General features: G+C 30.2%; 6 protein-coding genes across 6 annotated transcripts; 5 read left to right on the top strand and 1 right to left on the bottom strand.

Annotated features, from left to right (window-relative positions):
* Window positions 1-315: 315 nt before the first annotated feature.
* On the top strand, window positions 316-1,101 carry BX663DRAFT_530713 (class I glutamine amidotransferase-like protein; the record flags this gene model as incomplete). The annotated part of the gene is made up of 2 exons (XM_051530338.1): window positions 316-679; window positions 779-1,101. The coding sequence occupies 2 exons, from the start codon at window positions 316-318 to the stop codon at window positions 1,099-1,101; spliced, it is 687 nt and encodes a 228-aa protein (XP_051383495.1).
* A 184-nt stretch (window positions 1,102-1,285) lies between these two features.
* On the bottom strand, window positions 1,286-2,869 carry BX663DRAFT_485656 (uncharacterized protein; the record flags this gene model as incomplete). Its single annotated transcript, XM_051524628.1, has 5 exons — window positions 1,286-1,494; window positions 1,565-1,762; window positions 1,822-2,226; window positions 2,288-2,500; window positions 2,554-2,869. 5 exons carry the CDS (start codon window positions 2,867-2,869, stop codon window positions 1,286-1,288), a joined length of 1,341 nt encoding a protein of 446 aa, XP_051383494.1.
* Window positions 2,870-3,322: 453 nt separating this feature from the next.
* On the top strand, window positions 3,323-8,060 carry BX663DRAFT_506701 (NUC185 domain-containing protein). Its single transcript, XM_051527228.1, has 14 exons — window positions 3,323-3,353; window positions 3,410-3,465; window positions 3,521-3,630; window positions 3,701-4,020; window positions 4,089-4,319; window positions 4,378-4,556; window positions 4,621-5,001; window positions 5,055-5,161; window positions 5,223-5,354; window positions 5,415-5,577; window positions 5,651-7,036; window positions 7,100-7,573; window positions 7,631-7,819; window positions 7,890-8,060. The coding sequence occupies exons 1-14, from the start codon at window positions 3,341-3,343 to the stop codon at window positions 7,896-7,898; spliced, it is 3,750 nt and encodes a 1,249-aa protein (XP_051383493.1). The 5' UTR covers window positions 3,323-3,340; the 3' UTR covers window positions 7,899-8,060.
* A 714-nt stretch (window positions 8,061-8,774) lies between these two features.
* Window positions 8,775-10,415, top strand: BX663DRAFT_567544 (uncharacterized protein; the record flags this gene model as incomplete). Its single annotated transcript, XM_051532098.1, has 3 exons — window positions 8,775-8,847; window positions 8,917-9,434; window positions 9,508-10,415. The coding sequence occupies 3 exons, from the start codon at window positions 8,775-8,777 to the stop codon at window positions 10,126-10,128; spliced, it is 1,212 nt and encodes a 403-aa protein (XP_051383492.1). The 3' UTR covers window positions 10,129-10,415.
* Window positions 10,416-12,475: 2,060 nt separating this feature from the next.
* BX663DRAFT_485653 (uncharacterized protein) lies at window positions 12,476-13,488 on the top strand (the record flags this gene model as incomplete). The annotated part of the gene is made up of 2 exons (XM_051524627.1): window positions 12,476-13,021; window positions 13,267-13,488. The coding sequence occupies 2 exons, from the start codon at window positions 12,476-12,478 to the stop codon at window positions 13,486-13,488; spliced, it is 768 nt and encodes a 255-aa protein (XP_051383491.1).
* Window positions 13,489-13,944: 456 nt separating this feature from the next.
* On the top strand, window positions 13,945-16,462 carry BX663DRAFT_506697 (major facilitator superfamily domain-containing protein). Its single transcript, XM_051527227.1, has 8 exons — window positions 13,945-14,387; window positions 14,462-14,522; window positions 14,596-14,886; window positions 14,914-14,916; window positions 15,071-15,082; window positions 15,143-15,482; window positions 15,592-15,961; window positions 16,011-16,462. Exons 1-8 carry the CDS (start codon window positions 13,992-13,994, stop codon window positions 16,056-16,058), a joined length of 1,521 nt encoding a protein of 506 aa, XP_051383490.1. The 5' UTR covers window positions 13,945-13,991; the 3' UTR covers window positions 16,059-16,462.
* Window positions 16,463-16,677: the final 215 nt, after the last annotated feature.

Here is a 16,677-nt window from a genome sequence, read left to right as displayed (position 1 = left end):
TGCAGACTATGATTAGTAATCATTGTAACTGAATGATACTCCCTGATTTGAGTTGATACTGTCATCTATAGTTATACCGAATAGTCTTCTTTATAATATGTAATATGAAATTATGTAACAGCTAAGTTTAAAGTAAAATATTTTCATTTGCTGTTGGTTTCATCATTATGTTGTCATATGACATGCTTTATATCAATTATAAAAAGAGAGGGCTTATGAAAAAAAAAAAAAAAAGTAATATCTTTATCCAAAAATATTTATACAGTCATGACTAAAACAAGGTTACACTTTGGACTTCTTAAAATCGATACACCTATGCCTGAAGTGTTAGAAAAGGTAGGTGACTACCTACAACAGTTTCAAACTGCTTTTAAAAAGGCTGCAGATAATGAGAAGGTAACTATTACTTGGGATGCTTTCGATGTTGTTGACGCTCAAGAATACCCTTCTCTCCAAGATATTGAAAACGGAACATATGATGCTCTTATCTTAACTGGTTCCAAGTATAACTCATATGATAATGATCCTTGGCTTCTAAAGTTAATTGACTTTATAAAGAAAATGGAAACAGACTATACAGATAAGGTCAAATTAGTTGGTGTTTGTTTTGGTCATCAAATTATTATACGTGCTGCAGGAGGAAAGACGGCTAAGAGTACGACTGGTTGGGAGGTATGTAGTAATTATTATGTTAAAGATGTTTTATCTAATTAATATATATAGCTCGGCTTGACTGAAATTACATTAAATGAAGAGGGAAAAAAGTTCTTCAAAACAGACAGAGAATTTATTAAAATTAACCAATCTCATCAAGACATCATTACTGATGTACCGGAAGGTTACAAAACGTTAGGCTACACAAAGGATAGGACACCTGTTCAAATTTCTGTTTCAGAAAATAAGCAATGCATTTGTATTCAGGGTCATCCAGAGTATAGTAGAGTTGCAATGATGATATTAATTAAAGCTAGAATGAAAGCAGGTGTAATTGAAAAAGATTTGGCAGAAAAGGTATTGTACGAATTGGAGAATTCCTATAAAGATGTAGATGATGTCTGGTTTACGGAAAAAGTTTTAGATTTTATTCTTAATAAGCTCTAGTTGATTAAAATACAATCTTCTAAGAATACAAGTTTTTCTTTTAGAATTGATTCTAATTTTTTAGATGTTACAGTTATAGTAGATATAGTTAATAAAGGTGAAAATAAGGGGATATTGTCTAATCCAGACAAATCTAATGTCTCATTTAATGATTGTGTGGCTTTCTTGAACAAAATCTCAGTTTCTATACATAAATCATTTTAGTATGCCATACTTGTCTCATTCTTCTTTTTAAAATCTTACTTTTATCTTTGTATCTCATCTTTCTATCAGAATCAATTTTAATCAAGTCATCCAAAATAGAAATAATTTCATCATAAATTTTGATTGGATCTACTTGATTTGAACGTAATTGAAGTTGATGCAAAAAGTGTACAAGAGTTTGTAGCGCCCCTATTATAATAATATGAATAAAAGAACCCTTTTTTTCTAAAAAAAAATAATGTAATATAGTCAACTTTACATGCACTATTAGGCTCAAGCTCTAATAATTCTCTAACTGTTTCAATCTCATCTTTCAATAATTGAACCTTATCCAATGTATACCATGCAGTCTGATCATTTAGGGTTGGATCTTTATAAAGCTTTGTTGTTAGTTCCTTCCATTCATTCTCACTATTTAATACTTGCTTCTTTAATGATTGAATCTTTTCATAAACAACTAAAATAGTATTAGCTAAGCAACGACTTTTATCCTCCCACAAAGCATGAATTAAATACCTGGTCCTCTTTCCAGTCTTTTAATTTCAACCCTCCAAATTTTATCCAAAGGTATAGATTTTGAACTACTACTAGGCAAGATACTGTTTGAATGAATTATCAACTCTTTTGCGATGTCTTTCTTTTCTGATTTAATCCACATAGCCCAAATAGATGAATTTTCTCCAACTAAAGAATATAAGGTACTTTGTATAAGCTTTCCATTATGATCTAACAACTGAGGTGGCTGCATAAATCTAATTTTATCATTAAATCCAAAAATGACTAATGATGTATCTTGTTCAATCTGATAAGCACCTGAAGGTGATACTTCTTCAGGAGATCTACCTAACAACCACCAATAATATAACCAAGCAGATTGATCTTCTGGATCAGTATAAATAGCATTCTTCACAAGGTCCAATTCTAATATAAAATATGAGTATTCCATTTTTTTTTTTACAATATATTCATTTAATCCTTTTACCATTGATTACTACTTCGTTTTTCTCTTCAGATGACATGGTTGCTACAATTTCGGGAAGCAGTTTCGATCTTTGATGCCATGCAGAATAGTTACTAAAACTTTGATTAATCTTTTTCGTTGTAAAATCATATTCTCCTTGTATAATCTCCGCTACATGGTCACTATTCTTTCGAAGATGATTTACTACATAGCGTCGATAATTCCATCCATGAACTAAAGCAAGAATTAATGGATTGCTTAATACTATTTTTTTATACTTAACTTACAATTACGTGCGTCAAAAGTTAACATTTTATCTACAAGTCCAAGTTCTGCTTTCCAGTTTGGTGTTGGCATATGTTGCAAGCACCAAAAACGATGATTCCACAACCAATATGATTTAGGATTGATTTTAATAAGTTGTAAAAATAACATTAATTCTTTATTATAAACTTTTTGTTTTTCTTCTTCGTTCAAATCCTTTAATATATGCTCAATCAGCACAATACGACGATAATTCCAGATGGTGTAAAAATCGGGATTCCATTGTAAAATTTGTGTTGTTAACGTGAATGTCTCGTCTGTAAAGTCTCTATTATCCATCTTGTTTATTTTTTATTAGACTATGCTAAATTCAGATTCCAAAAAAAGAAAGAAAGAAAGAAAGAAATATATTTACTTTTGTTCTGCATTGCTCGATTAGATTATTATATTCTTTAATCTTTACGGCTTCTTTTTCTTTTCTTATTTTTTCTAACTCTTCTGTTGTTTTCTCTCGTTTTCTGCCATGCTAAGAATGAGTTCAGATTTAATGTCTTCATAATCTCTCTTTTGTTCATCTTTACTTTACCACATCGCTCATCTTAACTTCTTTTTTTTTTCTCTTTCCCTTCTGAAAAGTATACAATGAAAAAGAGAGGGTATTATTAAATTATTGAGCGGTTATTCAAACACCTTTCAGAAACATGATAATTGTCGCGAATACTTTTTTTTTTTTTTTTTTTTTTTTTTTTTTTTTTTTTTTTTTTTTTTTTTTTTTTTTTTTCTAAAGAAATATTTATATATTTTGCAGACATGGAAGTAAAAAGTAATGATCAATTTCGATAAAGTTATAATAATATTAAGATCTTCTGTTTTTTAAAGTAAATAGTCAAGCACTTGAAGAAATCTTTTCTCGATTAAGAAATTCTGATGAACAGGTAAACTGGAGAAAAACATGTGTCGCTTGTAATCTAATCAACTAACTGTTAACAGACACCAAGTGTAGCAAAGGAAACTGTACAAGACATCAAAAATGAATTAGAGCATACATTTCTTACACCTAAACAAAGTTTTCCTGATTCTTGGTTAAGCAAATGTCAAGAGTGAGTTTTATAAAATAAAAGGACGACATATACATTGTTTTGTTTTAAATATAATACATGTATATAATAGACATTGGAAAGAAACACCAGAGTATGCGTCTCATGGATATTCACAACTTTCTAAAGCTCGTACAAAGATTGAAGTGGTACGAAAGGGATTTGATGGAGATATTATTGGATTTAAAGAAGACATTTTGGACGATCCCAACTCGACATGTAATAATTCAACAAGTTTTTCTAGAGCATTCGGATCTACAAAAGATTTCGTTCGTGGTTCAGCATCACAATTTCCATTTGCACCAGGAGGTTTAGAGGCTGAAATAATTGAAGATGACATAGTAAACGAAGTCGAATTGGACACAAATATCGACTTTTTTGATAATGAAGAAGGTTTGTTGTAAGTTGGATAAGCTGCATTATATTTATATGCGTTTTCTTTTTTTCTTTTTTTTTTTCAGCAAATCATTTAATGATGGAGGCACCAGGCTTAGATAGAGGTTTAGTTTTTCAAAAGGAAACGGAAGAAAAGACAGAGTCGGAAATTCCTAGAAAGGAGGCTATTGTTTTTAGTATTGAAGACATGATGGCGCCAATCGATGATAAATTTGATTTCTTAAATGTTAAAGTTGCACCTATTGATGAAGTAGCAGAAGAACTACCTGAAAAGGAAAATTTTGAAAATGGAAAGGGTAAGCAAAGATTAGAATTGCAACAACTATTGTATTAATTCTTTTTATTCCTTTAAAGATAACCAAGAAGTAGATGAATTATTACCTGCTAACATACTCCCACAAAAGGATCTTATACCTAAAAAGCTAAATAAAATGCCTCATGAAGCTATTAAACGTGTTGAATGGGCGCATGAAATTAATGTAAATGAGCCATTTGATAACTTTTATGATCTTGTACCTGAAATGGCTATGGAAGTGAGTATGCAAAAAAAAAAAAAAAAAAATACATAGCAAATAATCTAACATATTATATGTTTAGTTTCCATTTGAACTTGATATTTTCCAAAAACAGGCCGTATATCATTTAGAAATGGGCGATTCTGTCTTTATTGCAGCACACACGTCGGCTGGTAAAACAGTAGTGGCTGATTATGCAATCGCCTTAGCTACAAAACATATGACAAAAGCTATCTATACATCACCTATTAAGGCTCTTAGTAATCAGAAATTTCGTGATTTTAAGCGTACATTTGGTGAAGATGTTGGTATTTTGACAGGTGATGTTCAGATTCGCCCTGAGGCAAGTTGTTTAGTCATGACCACAGAAATTTTACGTAGTATGCTATATAGAGGAGCAGATCTTATCCGTGATGTAGAATTTGTCATATTCGATGAAGTTCATTATGTTAATGATTTAGAGGTATTAATCAACTTGAAGGCAAAGTAGAAAAGTTTTTAATGTATTTTTTTTAGAGAGGCGTAGTTTGGGAAGAGGTTATTATTATGCTGCCTGCCCATGTTAATATTATTTTATTATCTGCTACAGTCCCCAATACAAAAGAATTTGCAGGCTGGGTTGGGTAATTTTTTTTTTCATTTAATATTGAAAGAGAATACTAATACTATTATTTTATATATTAGTCGTACTAAAAAGAAAGATATTTATGTTATCAGTACATTAAAGAGACCTGTGCCTCTCGAGCATTATATTTATGCAAATAAAGATATATACAAAATTGTTGGAGCTAATGAAAACAAATTAAACATGGTTGGGTAAGATGCTCAAGCATACGAATGTGACACAGTATATTAATTATTTTTTTTTCTTTGAAGTTACAATAAAGCTAAGGATGCTATGTTAAAACGCAAGGAACAAATTGATAAGGCTAATAGAGTTTCGCCCAATGCTCGAGGTGGTCGTGGAGGAAGAGGCGGTTCTGTTGCTCGAGGAGGTAATCGATCTGTAGGTCGCAGTTATCAAGCAGCTATGCAAACGGTAAATAGTATATTATTTTATTAAAGATTACTTACTTATTCCTCTTAATATATACATATAAATATTTATTTAGGATCGTAATTTATTTGTGCATCTGATTGGTATGTTAAAAACCAAGAGTCTTTTACCTGTTGTTATTTTCACTTTTTCGAAAAAGCGATGTGAAGAATATGCAAGTGGTCTTACAAAGACGGATTTATGTACCAGTTTAGAAAAAAGTGAAATTCATGTTTTTATTGAGCGTAGTTTGGTTCGTCTTCGTGGTTCAGATAAATACTTACCACAAATATTAAGAATGAGAGACTTATTAAGTCGAGGAATTGCTGTACATCATGGTGGTCTATTACCAATTATTAAGGAAATGGTTGAAATCTTGTTTGCTCGCGGTTTAGTCAAAGTTTTATTTGCAACAGAAACATTTGCAATGGGTGTTAATATGCCCGCTAGAAGTGTTGTGTTTTCAAGTATTCGTAAACATGATGGTCGTAATTTCCGTGATTTGCTACCAGGTGAATATACTCAAATGTCCGGTCGTGCAGGTCGTCGTGGGCTTGATAATACTGGTGTGGTTATTCTTGCTACAGGAGGTGATGAACCACCAGAAATCTCTTGTTTATCTACTATGATCTTGGGTAAACCTACAAAACTTGAATCACAATTCAGATTGACATATAATATGATTTTGAACTTATTACGTGTGGAGGCATTAAAAGTTGAGGAAATGATTAAACGTAGTTTTTCTGAAAATAGTGCTCAAAAGCTCTTGCCTGAAACAAAACGATTAGTAGATGAAAGTGAGCAAAAGCGAAGTGCACTACGTCAACTTGACTGTGCGATTTGTGAACCTGATCTTGAAAAGTTTTATGATATGTCCGGTGAAGTTATTTTCCTTACTCGTAATATGATGACACAATTTATTAGTAATACGCCTACCGGTAATAGAGCTCTTTCTACAGGTCGTTTGATCGTCGTCAATACGAATATATATAGAAATGTACCTGCTATGATCTTAAAACCCTTACCCATAAGTACAGCTAATTCACAACATCGTTCCTTTTACTGCCTTATTTTATCATCAAAGGATTTTGATAATAATAGTTCTCTTAACTTGGATGAATCAGTTCCTTTACCTATCACTACTATATGCGCATCAGATAGTGGAGAGGGTAAAACGAGCATTATTACAGTAGGAGCTCCCGATATTTTGTTTATTTCTCGATTAACGGTTAAGATTGATGTGGATGCTATTATGGCTGGTACAGACTCGGTAGAAGCCGTCAATGCTCGTCAACAATTAGAAGCATTTGGTCTCGATGCTAAGAGAAGCGGTATAGTTGAGTTTGATTTTGGTAAAATTAAGGATATGGAGTTCCAAGAAATGTCACGTTCCAGAAACTCTCTTATTAAACGACTTCGTACCGAATTCCAATGTACAAAGTGTCCTGAATTTAATGAACATGTAAGTTTTTTTATTATTACTATTATTATTTATTTTAGGATGTTATTAATTTTGCATTTATAGTATGGACTTATTCATGATCATAAGAAATTATCAAGTCAAATAGAAATGCTGAAAATGACCATCTCTGATCAAAACTTAGAATTGCTTCCTGATTATCATCAACGTATTGAAGTTTTACGACAACTTAATTATATTGATGATCAAGGCACTGTTCAACTTAAAGGACGTGTTGCTTGTGAAATTAACTCTGCTGACGAATTATTATTGACAGAGTTAGTATTAGACAACGTTTTTGCAGATTATGAACCTGCTGAAGTTGTTGCTCTTCTCTCTTGTTTCGTATTTCAGGAACGCAATGCTAGTGAACCAAGATTGACGCCCAAGTTAGTGAAGGGTAAAGAAGTCATTTTAGCATATGCTCGTAAAATTGCTGAACTTCAAGTTGAGTGTGGGCTACCTATATCAGTTGAGGATTACGTGAGTGGTCTTAAATTTGGTTTAGTAGAAGTCGTTTATGAATGGGCAAGAGGACTGGTAATTTGTTCTTTAATATTTTTAAATTTTGAATAATTTATGTATTTTTATTTTTAGTCATTTAAAAGTATTACCGATTTGACTGATGTATTAGAAGGATCTATTGTGAGATGTATTAGTCGACTAGATGAAACTTGTCGTGAAGTAATGGGTGCTGCTCGTATGGTTGGAGATACAAGTCTTTATAAGAAAATGGAGCAAGCTGAGCAGGATATTAAGCGTGATATTGTTTTTGCAGCAAGTTTGGTAAGTCTTCATATTTATCCCTTTGTATAGATATAATTGAAACTAACTTGATTTTCCGTGGAATATCTAGTACTTTTAATTAAAATATCTACAACATCATTCTATCAAATGCTTATATATAATGTCATCTATGTTACTTTGTTTTTTTTTTCTTCTTCAGCTGAATACATATAACTTCCTTTTATTCATGAATTATATTACAAATAAATGAATATATATACAGCATTAGATTTTATACAAATATTTGGAATTCCTTAATGTGCATATAAACATGATACAGATCAATATATTATATGAAAAAAAAATATGGTTTACTAACTAAGCACCTTCACCATCTAATTATTCTTTAGTTTATATTTATAAAAAAAAAATAATATGTAAATAATATATTGAATTCTATAAATTTAAATAGTTGACTACGATTGAAGGATACAGTTTCAAGATGATAATTGATATACGCCTTTTATAGTATCATGTTATTAACAAAGTTTCTTAAAATATACTATCTCTTCCGGAAAGTATTTTTTTTTCAAAACTTAAATATGGGCCAGACTTCTTGTATTAGTGTCAAGCTTGAAACATCACATTATGCATAACTTTACCGTAAAATTCTATTATGCGTTATATGTTTATATAATCTGCAGAAAGAATTTAAAAAAAATCTTATAAATGACTACACATCCTTCCTCCTTTTTCTTCTCTATGCATTATGAACTTCTCAAAAGAAGGGGAATTGCTTGCAGTATTTCATATATTGTAATGACAATAAAAAAGAAAAAAAAAATGTTGTAATTTCATCCGTAAAAGCTGGATTAATTCTGATAAACATTAACATTCTTTTTATTAAAAAAAAATAATAATAATGCATTTTACTTTATATTTAAACAAAAAATATTTTTAATTGTCACTATTGTCTCTTTTTTGTTTCCCCCCCTTTTTTTTTCTTTTACATAAGATGGTAAAACTTACTTTAACTACTATTGTTTTCGCTACGTTATTTACGCTCGGTTTAGGGGCAGAAGATAAAGGTGATAATGATTTTTTTTTAAAAAAAAATGAATTAATGTAAAAAGTATGTAACATTTATTTATGTTTAGTATGTGAAAAGAGCATCAAGGTGAATACACAATCTGATTTAGACGCTATCAAATCTTGCAAAATTTTTAAGGGCGCCATTAACATTGATCAACTGGCTGTTGCTAATCTCCGATTAGACGGTGTTCAACAAATTATCGGTGACTTGATTTTAACTGGAAATGCTGATCTCCTCTCCTTCAGTGCTCCTGATTTGCAAAAAGTAGATGGACATATTAAAGTGGAAAATCACACAATCCTGAGTAAAGCAGAATTTCCCAAGCTTACTGAGGCTAAATCATTTTCAATGGCTGTTTTACCTGCTTTGGAAGTAATTCATTTCCCTTCTGGTCTTTCTAAGATTGTTAGTATGCGTATTGAAGATACACGTGCTCCTAGAGTAGAGGGTTTCAAACCTGAGACGCTTGATACATTCATTCTGACGAATAATGTTTACTTGAAATCATTCGATTTTAATTCTGTTAAGGAAGTTAAAGGTGATATTTTGGTTTTAGGTAACAATCGTGCTATGACATTCGAGGTAAAAATACAAAAATGAATCATTTATATAAAGGAATAGTATAGCAAAGTAATAATAATAATAAATTTTATAGGCTAATCAATTGAAAACTATCAATACAGCAACTTTCCTCAATTTGGCTGCTATCAGTCTTCCTGCATTAAGCACTATTAAATCTGATATCTCATTCCATGAAAATGATTTCATGACACTCAATTTGGATAGTGTTGAAACTATTGGTGGCACTGTTACGATTGCAAATAATAATAAACTAGGAGAGACATCCTTCAAAAACTTAACTCGTATTAATGGTGCTTTATCAGTTGGTAACAATACGCAATTAACCTCTATCGATGGCTTTCCTTTATTATCTGAGGTTTATGGTACAATTGATTTAGCAGGCTCTTTCAATAAATATGATTTACCTAGTTTACAAGATGTACGTGGTGGTATGCGTCTTCAATCAACTTCCTCACAACTTGGTTGCCCTGAAATCGAGCGAAAACTTAAGGGAGACAATATTGTTAAAGGAAGTAAATGGAGTTGTACATCTGATATGAAAGAAGCTAATATGATCCCTACAGTTGGTCAAAAGCCTTCTTCAAAATCTGGTAACGACGGAGGAAATACCCAATCTGACGCTAATCCATTAATTAATAATCAACGTACTTTGTGGTTGGCTTGTATATTTGGATTAATCTATTATTTAGGTTAGATATGTTTTTTTTTTCTTTTTTTTTTCTTTTTGAGTACAGCAAACAATGACAGAATTTGATCATAATAATTGTTATAAAGCGCAACATTCTTTTACATTAATATATCTTTTTTTTAATAAAGATGCACTACCATTTTATTTTATCAATAAGGAAGTGGAAGTTACTAGGATGAAAATACGAGTGTTTAGATGATTACATAAACAGTCGAGTGTCTAATAATCAACTTAATCAATTTATATATTGTATTTTCAGTAAATTTGAGAGTGATATAAGAGTATAGCAAGGTATTTGGAAAAAAATGCTCTTAACAAAGCTAACAATTGTTTCAAAATAAGCAACAAAAGAATTTGAGTATTTACTTGGATACTAAACTTGTTTTTAAGTTTTTTCTTTATACTATTTTATATTTGATATTTAAAATTAAAAAAAAAGCGGGGAGGGGGGTATTGAAGTCATCAATAAAAGTTATATTTATAAAGTTTCTTCTGTTTATATCTGGTCAAACACTAGAAATATTCGATAGCATTAGTTTGAAGGAATTATATAACTCTATGACCTTTTCTTTCTATATATATTTATTGTATTGGTGGAGGATCATACTTTTAGTCTCATCTATAGCATCATAAAGCCCGCAGATAAAATTTGTGTAGTGAGTCGTTGTGATATTTTTTGGTTAAGCTTTATGTTTTTTATTTGTTCTGATATTATCAGCAGTTTCTAAATCCTTTTTGTTAATATTTTTGCTCATGTACTATTTATAAAAATTGCTGCATATTTAAATACAATAAGTAGTAATAAATTGACACGAACTGCATCTATAAAAGTTTGGGCTGCTACTCATATCTATTGCTTCTTAACAAATTACTGATGAGTATCTCCGGTATTAAGCTTACTTATTCTCTATTTTAACGTCCAATATACCTAATTAGATGATATCTATATTTTAAGGCACAGACTATTATTATTATTATCAATAGTAAATATTTAATGATAATGATATAATTTATTATATTTACTCGATAAAGTTGAAAAAAAAAATTAAATTATCAAGTGTATTAAAAAACTTTACATTTTTTGGAAATAATAATGGTGTCAGGACAATGACAAAGACTATAATATTCATATTATTTATTACTTGACACTTTATCAAAGTCATAATTCTGGTGATCCAAATATAATTTATATGGAATCTTTTTTGTTTTTTCAAAGTTTACTTGATAATTCGTTAAAAATTGTCCAAGCGGGATTATAATAATGCTATGTGTGTCTGTGGTGTAACCTCATAAAGAAGATTATTAAAAGTAGATAAGAATACCGTGATTAAAGAGGAAAAGCTCTACAAGTTATCTTTTTGCAGTTACTAATTCTACTATTAGTGATGCTTTTCTTTATATAATTTGCAAAATAATTTTTTAAGCATCAATTTCAAAATTATTATTTTAACGTGTATATATAAAAAGGAGAAAAATATCAGCAATCCAAAATAGACAATTTAAGGATAAGTTTGCTTCAATGGAAAGAAGATATATTAGCTTATCGAGTGTCAATCACCTCAAAGAACGAAAAGATGAAGAAAAAAAGTGTATTTAATTTATTAGAGACAAAGAGATTGAAATAGGCAATCATATAAGAGATGGTTTAGCTGTGGTGAAAAGTGGAAAATAGTAAACTACGTTAGGTGTGCACCTGTTTGCGTAACAAACAAGTATAATATATCGCATGCTTGTGTTTACCTTTATAAAGAGAATTAGTCATCTTAAAAAAAAAAAAAAAAAAAAAAAAAACATATAAATAGCCCTTGACATCTTTTTGTATTATTTTTTCTTTTGTACAGTTTTTGTATTATTCTTTTTAGTAAAACTATACGAAGTTTTCACAGACTTGTCTTTTCTTTTTTCTCTTTCCTTATCTTTGTACTTAAAACAAGCATCATGGAACTCATAATATTATTTAGAAACAAATTCTACCGTTGATGAAATTTTTACTATAACTCTACCAAGACTCTCAAGGAATGATCTGTCAAGTAAATTGCTTTTCAAGGAAGAAGAAATTATAAATATTGTTATTAATGCAGCTACTGGTATGTTTGTAGTTCAACACTGATTGATAGAATTTTAGAAATTTATAAATTCTTTTACATTAGATGGTCATGTTAACAGTTCTTTATACTGTGTTACTTCAAACGAATTTTCTGACGGACGAAAATCAGATATTCTTTACATTCCTAAAACAAACAAACCAACAGAAACTGCTTTTCCAATAATTGTTGAAATACAACAAACAATTGATATTTCGTTTATGAAAAGAATAAATTGATATTGTTTGAGTGTTCATGATACATATAAGATGTTCCCAAAAGTCATCGTCTTTGCCGTTAAGGGATTCTCAAGTAGATCGCTCCTTAATGATCTCATAATAGAAGAGAGTTGCCCCTATTACACAGCACACAAGCAATTCTGGGCAAATTCTATTCATATTTACTCCTTGGATTCTATCTCATCCTCTATAATTGACCAATCCAGTATGACACCTATTGTAGCATTAAGCTATTTCTTATGCAGTCAACAAAAAAGCATCATGGCTTTGGATGAGAATGAGGATGAGGAACTTAGAAAGATTTACAAAATTGCCTACCGCTCTTTTCTGCAATATACCACGATCGAAAATAGTTTGATTGATTTGGCAAATGATGTTCTTGAAAAGACAAATAAGCAATTCGAAAAAATTATGAAATGTGCACAAGAAAATTCAGAAAGCTCAATAAGAAAAATAAGAGCATACGCCAAAAATGGAGTGGAGTTCACAGAGAAGCGTCAAAAGCTTTTTTTCGAAAAGGAACAAGACACTACTGTGACTCCAATTGAAACCATTGAGAGCGCTGACTTGTTTTTTGTAAGGAGATTTAGAAGCAAAATGCAAGGAAAAATGAATTGGTCAGCTTGTTATAATTCAGGATTGAAAGAAGAACTTTTCAGCAAATTTAAAAGCCCTTTATCTTTGAAGGATGCATATTTAAATAACAGATTATAAATATGTATATTTTTTTTTAAGCTAAAATAAAAACTCTTTCGTTCATGTATTTTTTTTTTATTACACTCTTGCGCTATGTGATTAAACGTATAAGACTAAAACTATAGTATTATGTTCTCTTATTGATATGCTGCTGTTGTATCATTATTGTGCTTTATATATTAGTCAGCAATGGTTCCTTTAAGAAGGTTTTGATGCTCAGAATACTCACAATAATTTTTAAGTTTATTAGCGAACTCCTCGACATTTTGGATAATATGGATGATATGAACGATATGCAAGGCTTTTATCTCGCCATGAATAATCGCCCCGCTCTGTTTACAAAATAAAATTTTGAGAAGAGGTTACAAGTAACCGAATCATTGGAGAGTTGAATTGTTAGTGCTGCAAACGAAGTGTCCATCCAGCATCTCGATAACATAATAAAACACTCAAAGAATCAGTTTATAAATTGTTTAAGCCATCTTCCTATTTAACATAACAATTTTTTAATAAAACTGTGAAATCAGTTACTCACAATCCACGAATTGAGCTTTAAAATAAAAACTGAGGGACTTTCTGAGAAAAATTTCAATGACTGTTTGTAGCCCGTGATTTTTTTTTTTCGCAAAATCCTTGAATTGGCAGTGGAACGACTGAATAGTAGATATATACACATTTAAGTCAATGTGAATACAATTGTTTACAAATACATGTTGTACGTGACTTTATTTGATTATGGAATACAGTAAAATGAAGATCTCGAAATTACCCCCTATCTTTTTCTTTATTTAAATATTTGTATATTTTTTTTTTTAGATAATTTTTTTTTCTTTTCCTAAATATCTATATCATGAATCAACAACAAGATACATTATCTAGAAGCTATACAGATAGTATATCAAGCTATTTATATAGTAGAATGGAAGAAACTGATAATCATAGTATAATGGATTATACAAACCAATCAATTCGTTCTTTTCATACTAATGGAAATTTGACTCCAGCAAAGGATAAGTCACTGTTAAAGATTGATAATTATTATGAAATAGGAAGAAAAAGTTCTACCATGTCTGATATAGCATCATCTCAATATAATTCTTTTAGAGAAGAGATGCCTATTAACTACGAAAACCATCAAGAAGAGACGGTAACACCTTTACCCTTATCACAAATACTTGTCATTTCCATCATACTCTTTAGTGAGCCCCTTACATCTACTATTTTGTTCCCGTTTATTTATTTTATGGTATTATATAAATTAAATATATGTATATTGGTTCCTATATATTTATTGGTTTGGCCTTTTTTTCTTCCTTCTAGATTAAAGACTTTCATCTATCAGACGATGAAAAAGAGATTGGTCATTATGCAGGATGGATCAGTAAGATTATCATGATATTTGTTATTTATAAGATTATAAATGTTTCATATATTTATATCTAAATCTATGATAGCTTCTATATTCTTTTTAGCTCAATTTTGTACTGCTCTTATGTGGGGTAAAATATCAGATAAATATGGAAGAAGGCCAGTATTATTGACCGGATTAATTGGAAATGCAATATCAGTATGCTTGTTTGGTGTAAGTAAAAACCTTTGGTGGGCTATTAGTGCACGCGCTTTATGTGGTGTTATGAATGGTAATGCAGGTGTCGCTAGAAGTGTAGTTAGTGAGATCACAGATAACACAAATAAAGCCAAGGCATTTTCACTTTTCGGATTTTGTTGGGGTGCAGGCATGATTGGTAAATCAAAAAAAAAAAAATGAATTACTGGTTATATGTGCATATAACTAATCTCTATATTTGGTATATATCTTGGAACACAAATTACAGCTGGTAAGTGAATGAAACATATACACACGCATATACATGTATATATATAAGTAACAAGATACATATTGAATGCATAATTTTTAATATATAATAGGTCCTGCATTAGGTAATTTCAGAAATAAAGGCGCAAAAAAAAAGCATATTATTAATATTGTCCTTGTTATAGGCGGCTATTTCTGTAAGCCAGCTGAGCACTTTCCAACTATATTCGGTAATAATCAGTTTCTAAAGGAGTATCCATATTCCTTACCATGCTTTATATCTTCATGTGGAACTACCATCGGGTTTATTATTGCTTACTTTTATTTAAAAGAATCTAATCCCAATGTTATAGCAAATAATACATTGAACACAGAAAATGATAAACAACAAGTAAATGAGTGTACATCACTTTTAAGAAATGATACGACAGAATATTCAAATAAAGTAGCAGTGTTGAGTTCACCTAAGATAGCATCTATAAATGATATATCAAGTGTTTCATTTATTGTCATCCTTTCTTACTCGTAAGTATATATATGTATATAAAGGCATGACATATTATAGTTTTTTTTTATATATTTACAATATATACCCTCGGTTTACGTGTGACCTATCATATTTATTTATTTGTAGCATATTCTCCTTCCATGCAATGATATTTGATGAAGTCTTACCTCTTTATTTTACAGCACCCACTTATGCAGGTGGATTAGGCTTCACATCTGCTGAATATGCAAAAGTATTGTCATGCTTCGGAATCATACAACTTATTATTCAGTTTGTAATTTATCCGAAATTAACAAAAAGATTTTCCACGTTAGTACTTTGTCAGACAGCATTCCTTTTTTTTATTCCACTTTATTTACTCTTTCCAGAGTTGAGTACTCTAAAAGAATTAACTAGTGATGATGGGCAAAATTGGATATTTAATTTCGCTTACATAACATTGTTGCTGTTTCGATTTCTTGGCAACTGCTTTTCATTCACAGGACTTGGTATAATGGTACGTAAATGTCATTCAATATATGCATATATACTAACAGAACGATTAGACAAGTTTATCCGCAGAACCTGAAGTACTTGGGATTGTAAACGGGTAATAAATAAATTTAATAACTACATATCTATGCATTATATTCATCACTTCCGTTAATATAGCTTATGCCAATCTTGCATATCACTTGTTCGAGCTCTCGGTATAGTATTATATATGCATACAATTCATTTCTATCGAAGTAAACACTTTTTTTTTTAAAAAAAAATATATGTAGGGCCTACGTTTGGTGGTTCACTTTGGTCATATTCTCTAAAGGATGGAAATCATTTCCCTTTTGATCGACACTTAATTTATTATATCATGGCTTGCTTATCATTATATAGTTTTCTTCAAAGTCTCTCAATACCTAATAGTGTAGCTTTAGGTGGAATAAGAAAACGGATTTAATTAGTTTATCAAATACATTCTATAATTAAAAATAAAATGTATATTTTTTCTTAAAGTCAATTTATGACATACACTCTGTCTTTCATTCCATAAACTAGTATAGTGTCGAATACTAAATTCAATACAACTCTTTATCTTTTTTTTTCTTCTTTCTTGTATCCTTTTCTGGCAATTTTCAAACTATTCAATGGCCTTTTTATAATGTTTATTCTCGTTTCTTTAAATTTTTTTAAATAATTTTATTTTTGTAATAAACTATTCTTCCTTTATGAGAG

This window comes from Cokeromyces recurvatus (assembly GCF_025118155.1).
Source record: "Cokeromyces recurvatus strain NRRL 2243 chromosome Unknown BX663scaffold_10, whole genome shotgun sequence".
Lineage (NCBI taxonomy): Eukaryota > Fungi > Mucoromycota > Mucoromycetes > Mucorales > Mucoraceae > Cokeromyces > Cokeromyces recurvatus.
The sequence above is the reverse complement of the archived record's forward strand: the minus strand, read 5'-3'. Positions and strand labels throughout refer to the sequence as shown.